The sequence below is a fragment of the Arachis duranensis genome, chromosome 4, assembly GCF_000817695.3.
Source record: "Arachis duranensis cultivar V14167 chromosome 4, aradu.V14167.gnm2.J7QH, whole genome shotgun sequence".
In the NCBI taxonomy this organism is placed as follows: domain Eukaryota; kingdom Viridiplantae; phylum Streptophyta; class Magnoliopsida; order Fabales; family Fabaceae; genus Arachis; species Arachis duranensis.
Window position 1 is genome coordinate 3,231,743 of NC_029775.3, and position 12,980 is coordinate 3,244,722.

Consider the following 12,980-nt stretch of genomic DNA (forward strand, 5'->3'; position numbering starts at 1 on the left):
CTCTTTTTGTGTTTGTTTTGTATCACTCTTTTTGAGAGATGGTGTTTATTTACTTTTCTTCTCAAAGCTTTAATATGACATATTTTTAGATTATTTAAATTAAAAACTAAAATAACTTCATTTTATATATTTTGATGGAATATTTAGATATTTATATCAGTGTTTTATTAATGTTTGTATGCCAAAAATTATTCTAAGAACTAACATAAGTTATATTCACAAAATTTAAAAATTAAATAAAAGTAATTAGAACTTTAAAATTAAATAAAGTGAAGTATATCAAAGAAAAAAAAAATAAGAATATAGATAACAAAGCACACATTGATAATCTTATTGTTCTACAACCTTAGCTTCAATGTCCACTGATATAATAATTCCCAATGCTAAACAACATTAAGATTTTACATTATTTTTGTATACATTATACAAGGGACATTAAGGCTAACAACATTTGTACAAAGTTGGAGATGATAAGGCATGGTAGATTTTATTTCATATTTATGACCTCAAGTGCTTCTCTTGTTTGTCCAAGGATTTTGAATACGGCCCCTGCTATGTGAGATGGTGTGAGACCAGCCAGAGATAATTGGTCAGAAGGTGAACCATGGTCAATATAGCAATCAGGTAGAACCATTGGCCTCCACTGCATTTTAATATATGCATTATTAACGTGTATTTTATATTTTAATATATTAGTAACATAATTGATAATTAGAAAAATTAATTTTATTTTATTAATATTTATTAATAATTAATAAATATTAAATAAGATAAAATTTGATTATTTTAATTTTTTTTGGGTGAAACATTTTAGTATTATTATTATAAAGTATGCGTTGATACCTTCAAGTTTCCATCAAGAAGGCCATCAAGGGCCATGAACTGAGCAACATGAGAAGCAAATCCTCCGATGGATCCTTCTTCCACGGTGATCAAGACCTCGTGAGATTTCACAAGGCTGCGAATGAGGAAGTGGTCCAATGGCTTGCAGAAACGTGCGTCCGCCACCGTCACATGCAAGCCGTGGAGTCCCAATAAGGATGCAGCGGCCAAACAGTTCTGAACAGCTGTTCCATAGCCCAAGAGGGCAACCCTTTCGCCTTCAATTAATACCCTACCTTTTCCAATCTGCTTAGGTTTCAGAACAAAGACATTAAATTGATTTGAAAATTAAAATAATTAGCTTTTAATCTTCATAATTCTCATTTACCTCGAGAGGAGTTCCTTTGTTCCCTGCTGGTAGTGCAACACCAACACCATTTCCCCTCGGATAGCGGAAACAACTTGGTCTATCATCAATGGCGGCGGCAGTAGCAACCATGTGGAAGAGCTCAGCTTCATCAGACGGAGCCATCACCACCATGTTCGGGAGGCATGCCATGAAAGTTACATCGAAAGAGCCGGAATGTGTAGGACCATCAGCTCCAACTAATCCAGCTCTATCCATGGCAAATCTTACCGGAAGATTCTGCAGATCCACATCATGCACCACCTATGGAACACAATACATTGAGTTATGAATCAATTTCAAAGCAACAACATGCTATGCTATGTTACCTGGTCATAAGCTCTCTGAATGAATGATGAGTATATTGCACAGAAAGGCTTAATGCCTTCACAAGCCATACCAGCAGCAAATGTAACGGCATGCTGTTCTGCTATCCCGACATCGAAGCATCTTGATGGGAAGCGTTTATGGAAGAAATTTAGGCCAGTTCCACCTCCCATTGCAGCATGGATTGCAACTATGTCTTTGTCTGCTTCTGCTTCTGCAATCAAAGCTTCTGCGAAATAACTTGTGTATGACTCAGTTTTAGCCGTAGCCTTGAACTGTTTTCCAGTTGCAGGGTCAAACTTAGCAACACCTGCAAAATGAAATCAATCACAAATATTTTATGTTACTAAAGGATTATTGTTTTTTCTGCAGAATATTTAAGATACAATCCTCCAGTCTACTTCAATGCCTTCCTAGTTCATTCCTGTTTGTATTAAGGCGAGGTGGGTGGCAATAAATTGACATGCAAAGAATTTTATGTATGCAATCTCTAATGGCAGAGTGGAATTTATTAGTGTTAGGCTAAATGACCAAAAGGTGATAAATTCATTTGGTGAGTCTCCATTACCATGGTACTTGTCTGACGCTTTTTCTGCATAAGGATATCCACGACCTTTTTCTGTTATAACATGGATTAGCACAGGACCGGTTGTTTGAGTACTTTTGGTTTCTTTGAGAACGGAAATAAGATCATTTATATTATGACCATCAACAGGGCCAATGTAATAAAGTCCAAGCTCTTCGAATAGGGTAGATTTCGAGCCATTAATCATTCGGCGGGCATATTCATCAACTTTTGCAGCCAACTCATGCATGTGTCCGCCAATTTGTTTAGTTACACCCTGCGAAAAGATCACATTGAGTACATAATCAGTTTCACCAAAGCCAAATAAATATTTTTCATTAGTGACTTATAATTTGCTTACCTTTGCAACTTCTCTGAGATCTCTGAAAGGCCTACTTGATTGTAGCCTGTTGAGAGCACTACTCAACGCACCTACTGGTGGTATGGGTCCATCAAGAGTTGCAGTTGGGAGAGAGACCTGTTTATTGTCATTTAGTATAATAAACATGTCCGAATCAAGATATCCAGCATTATTCATTGCTTCATAAGCTTGGCCAGCGGTCATAGCGCCATCGCCAATAACAGCAATTACAGTGCTTTTTTCTCCCTTCAAATCTCTCCCAACAGCCATTCCTATTTACAATAATGAGATTTTCAAATTTCAATAGCATGGAAATTTCTATGTCAAATAGAAAATAGAAAATAGAAGAATTATTACCAAGTCCTGCTGATATGGTCGTTGAACTGTGACCCGTGCCGAAACAATCATATTCACTCTCAGACCTTTTGGTAAACCCACATAATCCATTTGTTTGCCTTATGGTATACATTTTATCCCTTCTACCAGTGAGAATTTTATGAAGATATGACTGAAAAATTCAATCAAAATGTTTGTTTATAAAGATGACCATTAAAAAACAAATTTTAAAGAAAGAGTAAAATCAAACCATACTTGATGACCAACATCCCACAAGATTTTATCCTTAGGAGTATTGAACACATAATGTAGAGCAACAGTGAGTTCCACAACACCGAGGTTTGATCCTAAATGACCACCAGTTCTAGAAACATTGAAAATAAGGTCGGATCGCAACTCTTTCGCCAGTTGTTCCAATTCCTGTATAAATTGTTCGTATTGTTTTAAGTAATAAAAAAATTTTATTTAATTTATGATTATTTTGTTATAAATTCATGCAGGGTAATTAAAATAAAATTAGATGGTTTGTTTAGATATTATTGTACCTTTGTAGAGAGATTTTTCATATGAATGGGATAGTTTATAGTGTCTAGTAGTGGTGTTGGTGGTCTCTGAGAATGATAATCTTCTGTGTCAGATAGTGATGCATGAACACCACACCATTTTTTTCTCCTCTTCTATAATAATGAATCAAAACCAAAATTAAAAAACAAAGAATGAAATTGGATAACTAGTGGAATACACTTTTAAGTAAGGAAACAGGAAAATAAGGATTTTCTAACCTGATTAAATCTGTGCTGGGAATGATAAAATTGATTAACACCCCATTGAGATGACGATAATAATGATGTTGCATAGTGGAGAGGAGTCGAGAATATACATAGAGAAGCCATTGTAGAACAACAACACTACTTAAAACTCTAAAAAACAATTGTCTAGAAAGACATGCACAACAAAGGGATCAATGATGGTGTGCATGCATATACATAAACACCAGTGAAACAGTAGCAGTTACATGCACAACAGAAAGTGAAAGTGATTTGTATTTCTGAAAATATGTAGATGAATAAGAGAGTGGAAGTACAATGAAATGAAGGTGATAGGAAATCTATTTCACCTTCAAAATGGCATTGGAGTTTGGTTATGATATTGTCTAGGAATGAGAAGTGATGACTTTATATTGTTTCAGTATTGATTCTAGTGACGAGTGTAGATTTTTACTTTGTGCGTTGGTGCGAGTTGTCTCTGTTTTTTTTTTATTGGACCACACGCACTCAAAATCACATTTAGGATAAATTCATCCATATAAATTATAAACAGAAAATGATGGTGAATAGCTAGATACAGTTAGTGAATTTAATTTTAATACATTAACAAATTATGTTGTATGGCTTTCTCTTATATTGAATATATTTGATTATTTGAATACACTCTTTATCATATTAACTCTAAATTTTTCTGACATGAATTTTCTTTAATTTATTTTACACAATTACTCTATTTATTTTTTTATATTAATCATATTTGCTCATTATAAATAGAAGTACCAAGATTTCAATAAGGAGATACTTAGCATGTGATATTGAATTATTGATATATCCCTTTCTTATTTATGATATGTTGTTATATGAGTTTGGTCACAGTCATTATACTTGGCACAGTAAATTATAAAATACATGCATGGAGACCAATGAATTACCCTAGAAGTAATAACCCATTCTTCCATCACATGCACTTATAATTACCACCTATAATTATATTATGTCTATTCTATTTTTTTTCATATTTTTCTTTATTAAGAATTAATAATAAGATGTATTTATTTTGACTATGTATTTTATTAAAAGAATGATATATATTTTTATAAAAACACCTATTATATTAAGTAAAATTCTAATAAAAATAAGTTTTTTTTTTAGATTGAATTGTATAAAAATGTTGTAAATGACAAAAATAAAAAAATCAAATTGATGTTGAGATTATTCCAAAATCTAAGATTTGAAAAACTAATAAATTGAATTATTCATTAAATCAGATGTGATATTGACAAAACATTAGTATAAGACATTTAACAGAGACAACAATGCAAAATACACGATAATGAGACAATATCCTATATTCATTTAACAATCTAATTATTTTTTTTTGTTGGGATTCATTTTAACAAATTTTTTTTCTAAAGAAAAAAATATTGTATTTAAAAAAATTTATTTAATTTTCACATAAAAATCTCATTTTAAATTGAGATGTACTAATGTTATTTTATTTTTCTCATAAAATATTAATTTAATAATATTATAAAATTTATCATTTTATCTAAAATTTTCAATTTTCAATTTTTATATATTTTTCTTCTTTCTAATAAAAGTGTTTACATTTTTTCTTTAATAAATACGTTATAAAAATATTAAAAACATTTTTTTAATATTGACATTTTGTCTTCAATAGCTAAATCATGTAGAGAAATTAGACGATAAATGTAACGTTATCTAGCACGAGTACGGTCGTTCATAGGAAACAACTTATTAGGAATGATCTTATTCAAGTGAAATGAGTTTGACACAATTGACTAGCACGAGAAATTGCTTTCTATTTAGTTTTTTTTATAAAAAAGAATAGTTAAATCATTCAAAAACATTTAGTGTGAAGTTAGCCGTGAAAATTGGTATTAGCGTTAATAAAGAGAATGGCAGAAACGATAAACAAGACTATAAAGGCAAGAAGACTGATGAAGGAAATCAATTTCTGTAATGCACTTATATCTAAATAACTAAGTCAAACAACTCAGTTAACACTTTAACCGTATGGTATAATTCTACTTTAATTTTAGGTATTTTTCTTTTAGATAATTCTCTCTATTTACATATATGTTCAGTTTGTTTTTTACATAAAATATTTTGCAATAAAAAGTTAGTTAGCTATTTAAATAAATAAAAAACTTATGGTTTCAGATAAGGTAATATTTGCAAAATTTAATTCAAATGACATCGAAACACGACCTTTTCTTGGAAGTCTAAATACATTCAATTTGAGCACTGTCATTTAATAAGAGAGTAAGAAAAATCTTCTACATGCAACCAGATTAAGATCCGCTCTCTGTCGTTGATTGCCTTGTCTTCTTCTCTTAGTTTCTCCATTGATGATATACAGCTAGCGGATAGTGAAGGACCAATAAAACAACAGTGTTCTTCAAAATCTATAGCAGCTAGTTATAACTTATAAGGATGTTCTTCGATACCTGTTGCAATTAGTTATATTGATGATTTAAACAAACATATTATAGATGATAACATTTCTGCATGCCACCTTTAGATTTAAGTAATTCCAAAAAGATGAATTTTGTTCTGAATTAGAGTCTCTATGTAATAAAGTTAAAATTAAAAAAAAATATACTGTAGCAATATATAAAAGATATAACTATTTATATTTAAATAATATAAATGTTTTAGGTATTTGTTGTATTAAAAACATAAAATATTTTTCAATAATTTTTTTAAAAATATTTTTTTATAGTACTCCTACAATGTACTTTTTTAAATACATGTTAACAACATCCATGTATATAGTTAGGAGTAATTTATACTTTTGATGCAGAAAACAATTTTTACTTATGTATTTTATTTTTTATTTATACAAAAAGAGTTAAGCTTGTAAGATGGAATAACTTATAGAGATGCATGCAATAATTTATTATTTATAGATTTTTTATTTTCACTTAAAGAGGAATTTAAAATAAATAATGTCAAATACCACGGTTTATCTTAAATGATTGAAATTATAGAATTTGGCTTGCTGTTGGTGTTTAAATTTAAAAAGATATATAAAATTAATATTTAATTAAATAATATCCATTAATTTTTTATAAAATAATTATTTTTTTAGTTTTTATTTTTTTAAAGTTTAAAATTTATTAACGGTTTATGATTTGAGTGTTTTTAGAGTTAACCAACTTGTTTTTAATGTGATTTGCTTATAAATTTTAAAAAGTAAGTGTCATTGTAATTTCTTAGAACATATATTTAAAATATATTTTTTTTAAAAATAGACTACAAATCCTTAGTTTTAACGTAGTATTTTACTCAAATTTTTGTTTCATTGTTAACAACAAATAAATTAACAATTTTTTAGTTTTATTTCACAATCTTAATTCAAGGAGTTAAAACGATTTTTTTTGTGGGTGTCTTAAGGTCTCAATTGTAGTTTTAAAAGTAAAATTAAAGATAAAAAAAACATGTATGGTATTGGAGGTAAAGTAAAATGCAGAAATTAAAAGAGAAAAAGAGAAGAAGATGAAAAAGAATAAATAAAAAATAAAGAATTTTGATTAAAAATAGAAAATAAAGTACAAATTTGAGTTCAGGCTTCAGAGAAATTACTTAAGATTTCCCAGTTTTACTCTGTAATGCTAAAGAACGGAGAGCATTTTGAGTTTCTAAGTGTTTAAACTCTATTTATAAACTAATCTAATGTCAACCGACACTTACTCCTATAATGATTTTCGTCCGTTTTTAAATTCGAATAACCGTCGCCATTTGTTTTTTTGACGACCGTTCTACACTCTACTTTGACTCTCTATGTTCCTTTGCTAGTGTTAATTAGAAGCTTCTCTTAAAACATATTGAAACCGACTTCATAAATTGATAATAATATTATATTATATTTATTTATTTACTTCAAATAATTATTTTTTTCAAGTAATGATATTATTTTTTGTCTAACAAAATGCTCCCAAAATTTCTCACTTGAAGATATGCAATGATTGAAAAATGAGAAAACTTACTTGTTTGTTGATATTATCTTATCTTTGACATTAGTCAATTGACACTTTGGATACATCTACTTAATAAATTGAATGCCTACAAGTATTAGACTTAACAGAATTTTTAAACCTATAAAATTTTTACATTAATAGGTGCATTGTTAAGTATATTAAATGATATCTATTCTAATTTCGACACATTAAATGTGTGTCACTTGACTTTTGTTTTAACCTTTGACATTTTAGATGAGAGGTTTTTGACACATACACTTTTATTATTCTAATTGACACAATTTTTCTAACTTCAAAAGTAACTGAATCTTAACTTTGTGAAGTCGTCTCTTTCATATGTTAAGCTGTAGGTATCAATTAGATTTGATAAAATTTCTAATCCTATAAAATCTCCACACTAACATTCTAATAGTTTTGACTCTAAGCGCCAATAGACTCAACAAAATTTATAAGTCAATTAGGCTTTTGTACTTATGAATTACATACCCAAATGTCAGTAAGAGATTATTTTTGTCTAAGATTTGTTTATTAAAATTACCTCTTATTTGTAGAAAAGTCATTTATCTTATACTTCAAAAAAATTTTTTTGATCATCTTCTATATGGCTTATTTAGTAAGATGTTTGATGAATATTTAATCTTTCTTTTATCATCTCTTTATACTTCGCTTCTTTCTCAGCTTTTAACTGTTCAATTTATCTAACATTTTCAGTAAGTTGAGTCATGTCATGATAGTATTGATTTACAAACTTCTTCCTAATTCTAAATTCTAATCCATTTATAATTATTTTGACAATTTCAGAGTCTGGAACTGGAGTAAAGCATCTATTTCTCATGTTTTTGGATATAGTCAAATACTTATCAATTGATTCTCCAATATTGCATTTGAAGGAGAATAAATCACTTAAACTAATCCTTAATTCACTATGAAAAAATGTTTATGAAAATCTTTTTCTAATTGCATCTAAGAGTGAATTGAATTTGGCTTTAGGTTAGAAAACCATATAAAGGCATTTATTGTCAACGAGGATGAAAGAATTTCATCTTTAAATACTCATTTGATGTCACTTCGTTGATTTCGACAGTGTAACAAGCAATGTGCTCTACTGACGATTCTTCATCTTCCCCATAAATTGTAGTTAATGACTTAGGAAACTTCCATCTTTCACGCAATTTAGTTTGTTGGATAAATTCAGGAAAAGAAGACATAAATTGAAGTTGATTTGCAAATCCAACATTAAATCCCAATCTTTTTAGAATTTGTTCAATCACTTGATTGACATCTTGTCCCCGATATTGTTTGCCTAAGTCTTTTCAACATATTATCAGCATTCTGACAATGTCTAGAAATATGAACATCATAATTAGAAATAGCTCCATCATTTTGGTTGACATTATCGAATCCTAAGCCATAGTTGTCATTTTCTTCTAAGTTTACCACCGTAACAATTCTATTAACTTGCATATTTAACTGTTCAATTCTAGTATTTGTGTTTTCTATTAAGAAAATACTCAAAACAGTCACCATTTGTTGAATTGACATGTTCACTAGATTATGGTAGTTTTCACCCATCTGTTGCCTAATGTTTGCTAAAGATCCAACAGTTTAACTAGATTGATTAACAGGCATTGCTCTTAACATGTTAGGAAACACAGGTCTAAAATTTTCTACTCTAGTAGTAGTAGGTGTAGTAGAATTATATGTGCTGTTATTTCTTAAATTAATGGCAAGTGGCAAGTTCTGTTGTGATATATGTGAACTTGACACCCCCAAAAACTGGTACATTTGACATGACATGCGGATTTTGGTAAGGAGGATTTTGAAATATTGAGTAGAGAGGTATAGGCAATCCTTGTGTCACCATGGAGGGGACATACCCCGGTGACAACCCATAAGACGGTCACCCCACGGTATTTATGTGAGTTGCATTTAATCCTGGATGGGCATGACCAACGCCATCATGCCTCACTAACGGCAAGGTAGGCTTTGCGTTTGAAATCACAGGAGAATTTTCGCACTCATTTCCTCTAGTCTCATCACTATAAATAGAAGAAGATGCTATTGAGCTGATTTTTTATTTAGTCTTTGGAAACACAATCTTACCACTATATAACCACATACAATTCAAAGCTCCTGGTTTTTTTTTTTGACAAACTACAATGCCAATTTGTTTTACTCAAATTTTGTTAATGTTTAAAAGAAAATGTGGGTATCTCAATATCGCAATTGTATCGTCAATAAGAATTAAAAAGAATTGAAAGTAACAAATAAACAAAGAAATATAAAGTGTCGGAGACAAAGTAAATTGCAGAAATTAAAACAAACGAAAAATTAAAGAGAAGATGAAAAAAAAAACATAAACATAAAAAGAAAAACAAGTAAAAAAAATTTATTAATAAAAACAAAAAAAATAAATTATAAGTGTTTAAGTTCAAAGAAATTACTTAAGATTCTCAATTTTACTCTGTAATACCAAAAAACATGTACTATCAATTTATTTTCCCTCGTTACAATTAGAACTTAACTTTCTTTATAGTTTTCAAACAAAACTTTAATATTCAATATTCTTCTGACACTAATTAAAAATATTATAAAAAATTATTAAAAAGTTATTTAAAAAATAATTATTTTATAGTTTTTATATTAAATATATGAAATACTTTTTAAAAACTTATTATTGTCTTCTAAACAAATAGAATTAGAATACTTTTTAATTAATTCTTTGAAATTAAATGTCTATGGTTTAAATGAAATTAGTTTTTTCATGTTACAATAGTTGTTACAAAATAAAATACATGAAAATGATATTAGAAAATTATGTAAATATATAGAATTGTCGTTGTTTTTTTCAATTAATTGAATAAGTATTAAATTTATTATCTTTCTTAAAATTACTTAGTATGAGTAAAAAATAATTAAAAAAACTTAAAATAGAACAAATATTTTAAAACTTTAATAAATAATATACATGAAACACCCACTGTAGAAAGAGACCTAGCGGAGTGATGTTTTTGTTTGTTTTCTCTCGAAAAAGTTTTGGAACATGGAAAACATATTTATAAAGATGCTAATAAAAAAAGATTGGATCCAAATTGTAAGTAAAATACTACCATAGATTAGGGTCCACTGAGCTGTTTTCAAAATGTCAAGCCCAATTCAATCTGGGCTCACTGTTGAGCTAACAAGATTGCTTAAATTTGGATTATGAGCTTAATCAACAAGAGCTGATTGTGGGTTGGAAAAGGTCTTTAGTGTGTCCATCTGTGACCAAAATATGATTACTATTATCTAAACTATGAGAATTTCTTAGATGATTTAAGTAAGAATTTAACAAGCTCCATATGAAACTTTAAATGAACAAATAGAGGGTCAGGGTCAAGAAGGGTTTAGTAAGGAACATACGACAAAACACAACCTATCTAGAAGCTTCCATCTCCAAAGTTTGCCGGAATTTGATCGGAACAACATGAGAGGTGGCTATGTGAGAGGAGGAGCCTCTCGAGCTCACGATCCTAGAACTAAGATGAGAGAAGAGGGAGAGCTAATCCATCGCAGCATGAAGAAAGTGAAAAAAGCAGGAGGGGGAGAGTTTACAGGGGACACTGGACTCACCCCTCGCTTGGAAGATTGGATGGTAGAAGAAGAGGTAGAGGGAGGGGACTGTAGAACTGAACCAGAACCAGAAAAAAAAACTCAGATGGATGAAGATAGAGGAGAAACAAGATCACCACCTTCCTTTGCGGACAAAGTCAGAAATGGAAAAAGTAAGGAAGAAGGAAGGAAGGAGGACATACAAGCCAACAGAGAAGTAGTATCCTCAGAGGATGAAGACGAGGAATATTTGGAGATAACAGTGAAAAAACTGCCCAGCGGTATATATAACATCGTCATAGGAGAAGGAGTGAAAAGAGAACTCAGAAAGAACTGGTGGGAGACCTTGATTGTCAAGCTACTAGGAAGAAAAATTTCTCTGGTTGCTCTCAAAAGAAGACTAGAGGTAATGTGGGGAAAGAATGGGAGTATAGATGTTATTGATTTGGGAAATGAATTTTTTTTAGTAAAGTTTTACAACTCTGAAGATTTGGATTTTGCCCTCATGGAAGGTCCATGGAAAATCTTAGATCACTACCTAACAATACGACTATGGAAACCAGATTTCAATCCTACTGAGACAATTATTGACAGCACAGCTGCTTGGATTAGACTCCCTGGACTTGCTATAGAATACTACAACAAAGCAGTGTTGGAAAAAATTGGCAACATTGTAGGGAGAACCTTAAAAGTGGACACAAACACAGCTGATGTGGCTAGGGGAAAATTTGCTAGGGTTTGTGTGGAGGTTGATCTTACAAAACCCTTAGTCTCTCAATTCCAAATCAATGGAAAAAATCATTTAGTAGAATATGAAGGGCTCCATCAAGTTTGCTTCCTATGTGGCAGATTTGGACATGATAAATCGAGCTGTACAGAAAAACAGCGGATGAACAATGCAACACAAAAAAACCAAGAAGAAGCTCAACAGGCAAATTCAGATGTTGAAGGAAAGGGCAGAATAGAAAATAACACAGAAAACAGGGGCAAAAAAGTCATGGAAGGACCAGTAGAAACTTACGGTCCTTGGATATTGGTTCAAAGAAATACACGTGGCAGAAAAAGCACAGAAGGAGGGGAGGGCAGCAGCAGTGGAGGAAATGTAAAAGAAAAAGAGAATAAAAATACCGTTAGTGAAAACAAATCTCGTTTTGCAGTGCTGGAGAATGAGGTATCAGAGAACGTGGAAGCAGAGGAAGTCGGTGAGGACAATGCTGGAAGGTTAATGAATGAGAGAGAAATATCTCAGGAGAGGCACAAGGAGGGACCAGAACCTACAGATAGAACAAATCAAAAAACAAATGGCCACAACAGCAAAAAATAGCACATAAAGTCACATTCTCTAACTCAACCAACCCAAACCACAAAGCCCAAAACAAGGACCAAAGCATGAACCCACAATCAAAAGCCAACACAACTGTTTCTAGTAACCCAATTCTTACACCAGTCAACAACAACAACACGGCCCAAAATAACAATACCCAATCTGAATTTCTTGTCCAAGAACACAATATAACTCAGACAAACACCCCAAGAATTAACACATACCAAACCCTGAACCTAATTAGCCCATACTCATCCCATCCAAGTGATATTCATATGCTTGAAATAGACCAACCACAACACCATCAGGAGAATTGGATGGAGCAGAGCCAACCCAGCCCCCCTCTCTTAATGGAAATTCCAGCCACTGGAATTGGAGAATCAAAATTGGAAGACCCACCTGATCACATAACTTCTGCATTTGACTCAGTGCAGACTAGTGAGATGGTGGAAGCCATGGTGCAATATGAGAAAATGA

At 30.9% G+C, this 12,980-nt stretch overlaps 2 protein-coding genes across 2 annotated transcripts; one reads left to right on the top strand and one right to left on the bottom strand.

Annotated features, from left to right (window-relative positions):
• Positions 1–301: 301 nt before the first annotated feature.
• Positions 302–3,978, bottom strand: LOC107482707 (probable 1-deoxy-D-xylulose-5-phosphate synthase, chloroplastic). Its single transcript, XM_016103250.3, has 10 exons — positions 3,600–3,978; positions 3,363–3,494; positions 3,073–3,237; positions 2,839–2,989; positions 2,482–2,753; positions 2,124–2,397; positions 1,558–1,865; positions 1,211–1,492; positions 844–1,128; positions 302–643 (listed from the first exon to the last, which is right to left on the bottom strand). The coding sequence occupies exons 1-10, from the start codon at positions 3,708–3,710 to the stop codon at positions 488–490; spliced, it is 2,136 nt and encodes a 711-aa protein (XP_015958736.1). The 5' UTR covers positions 3,711–3,978; the 3' UTR covers positions 302–487.
• Positions 3,979–11,054: 7,076 nt separating this feature from the next.
• Positions 11,055–12,503, top strand: LOC107482567 (uncharacterized). Its single transcript, XM_016103097.1, has one exon. It carries the CDS (start codon positions 11,055–11,057, stop codon positions 12,501–12,503), a length of 1,449 nt encoding a protein of 482 aa, XP_015958583.1.
• Positions 12,504–12,980: the final 477 nt, after the last annotated feature.

Coding starts and splice junctions, on each gene's coding strand:
- LOC107482707 (XM_016103250.3), bottom strand. CDS start 3,710: ATGGCTTCTCTATGTATATTCTCGACTCCTCTCCACTATGCAACATCA. Junction 2,398..2,481: donor ATCTCAGAGAAGTTGCAAAG/GTAAGCAAATTA, acceptor ATCTTTTCGCAG/GGTGTAACTAAACAAATTGG. Junction 1,866..2,123: donor AGCGTCAGACAAGTACCATG/GTAATGGAGACT, acceptor TTCATTTTGCAG/GTGTTGCTAAGTTTGACCCT.
- LOC107482567 (XM_016103097.1), top strand. CDS start 11,055: ATGAGAGGTGGCTATGTGAGAGGAGGAGCCTCTCGAGCTCACGATCCT.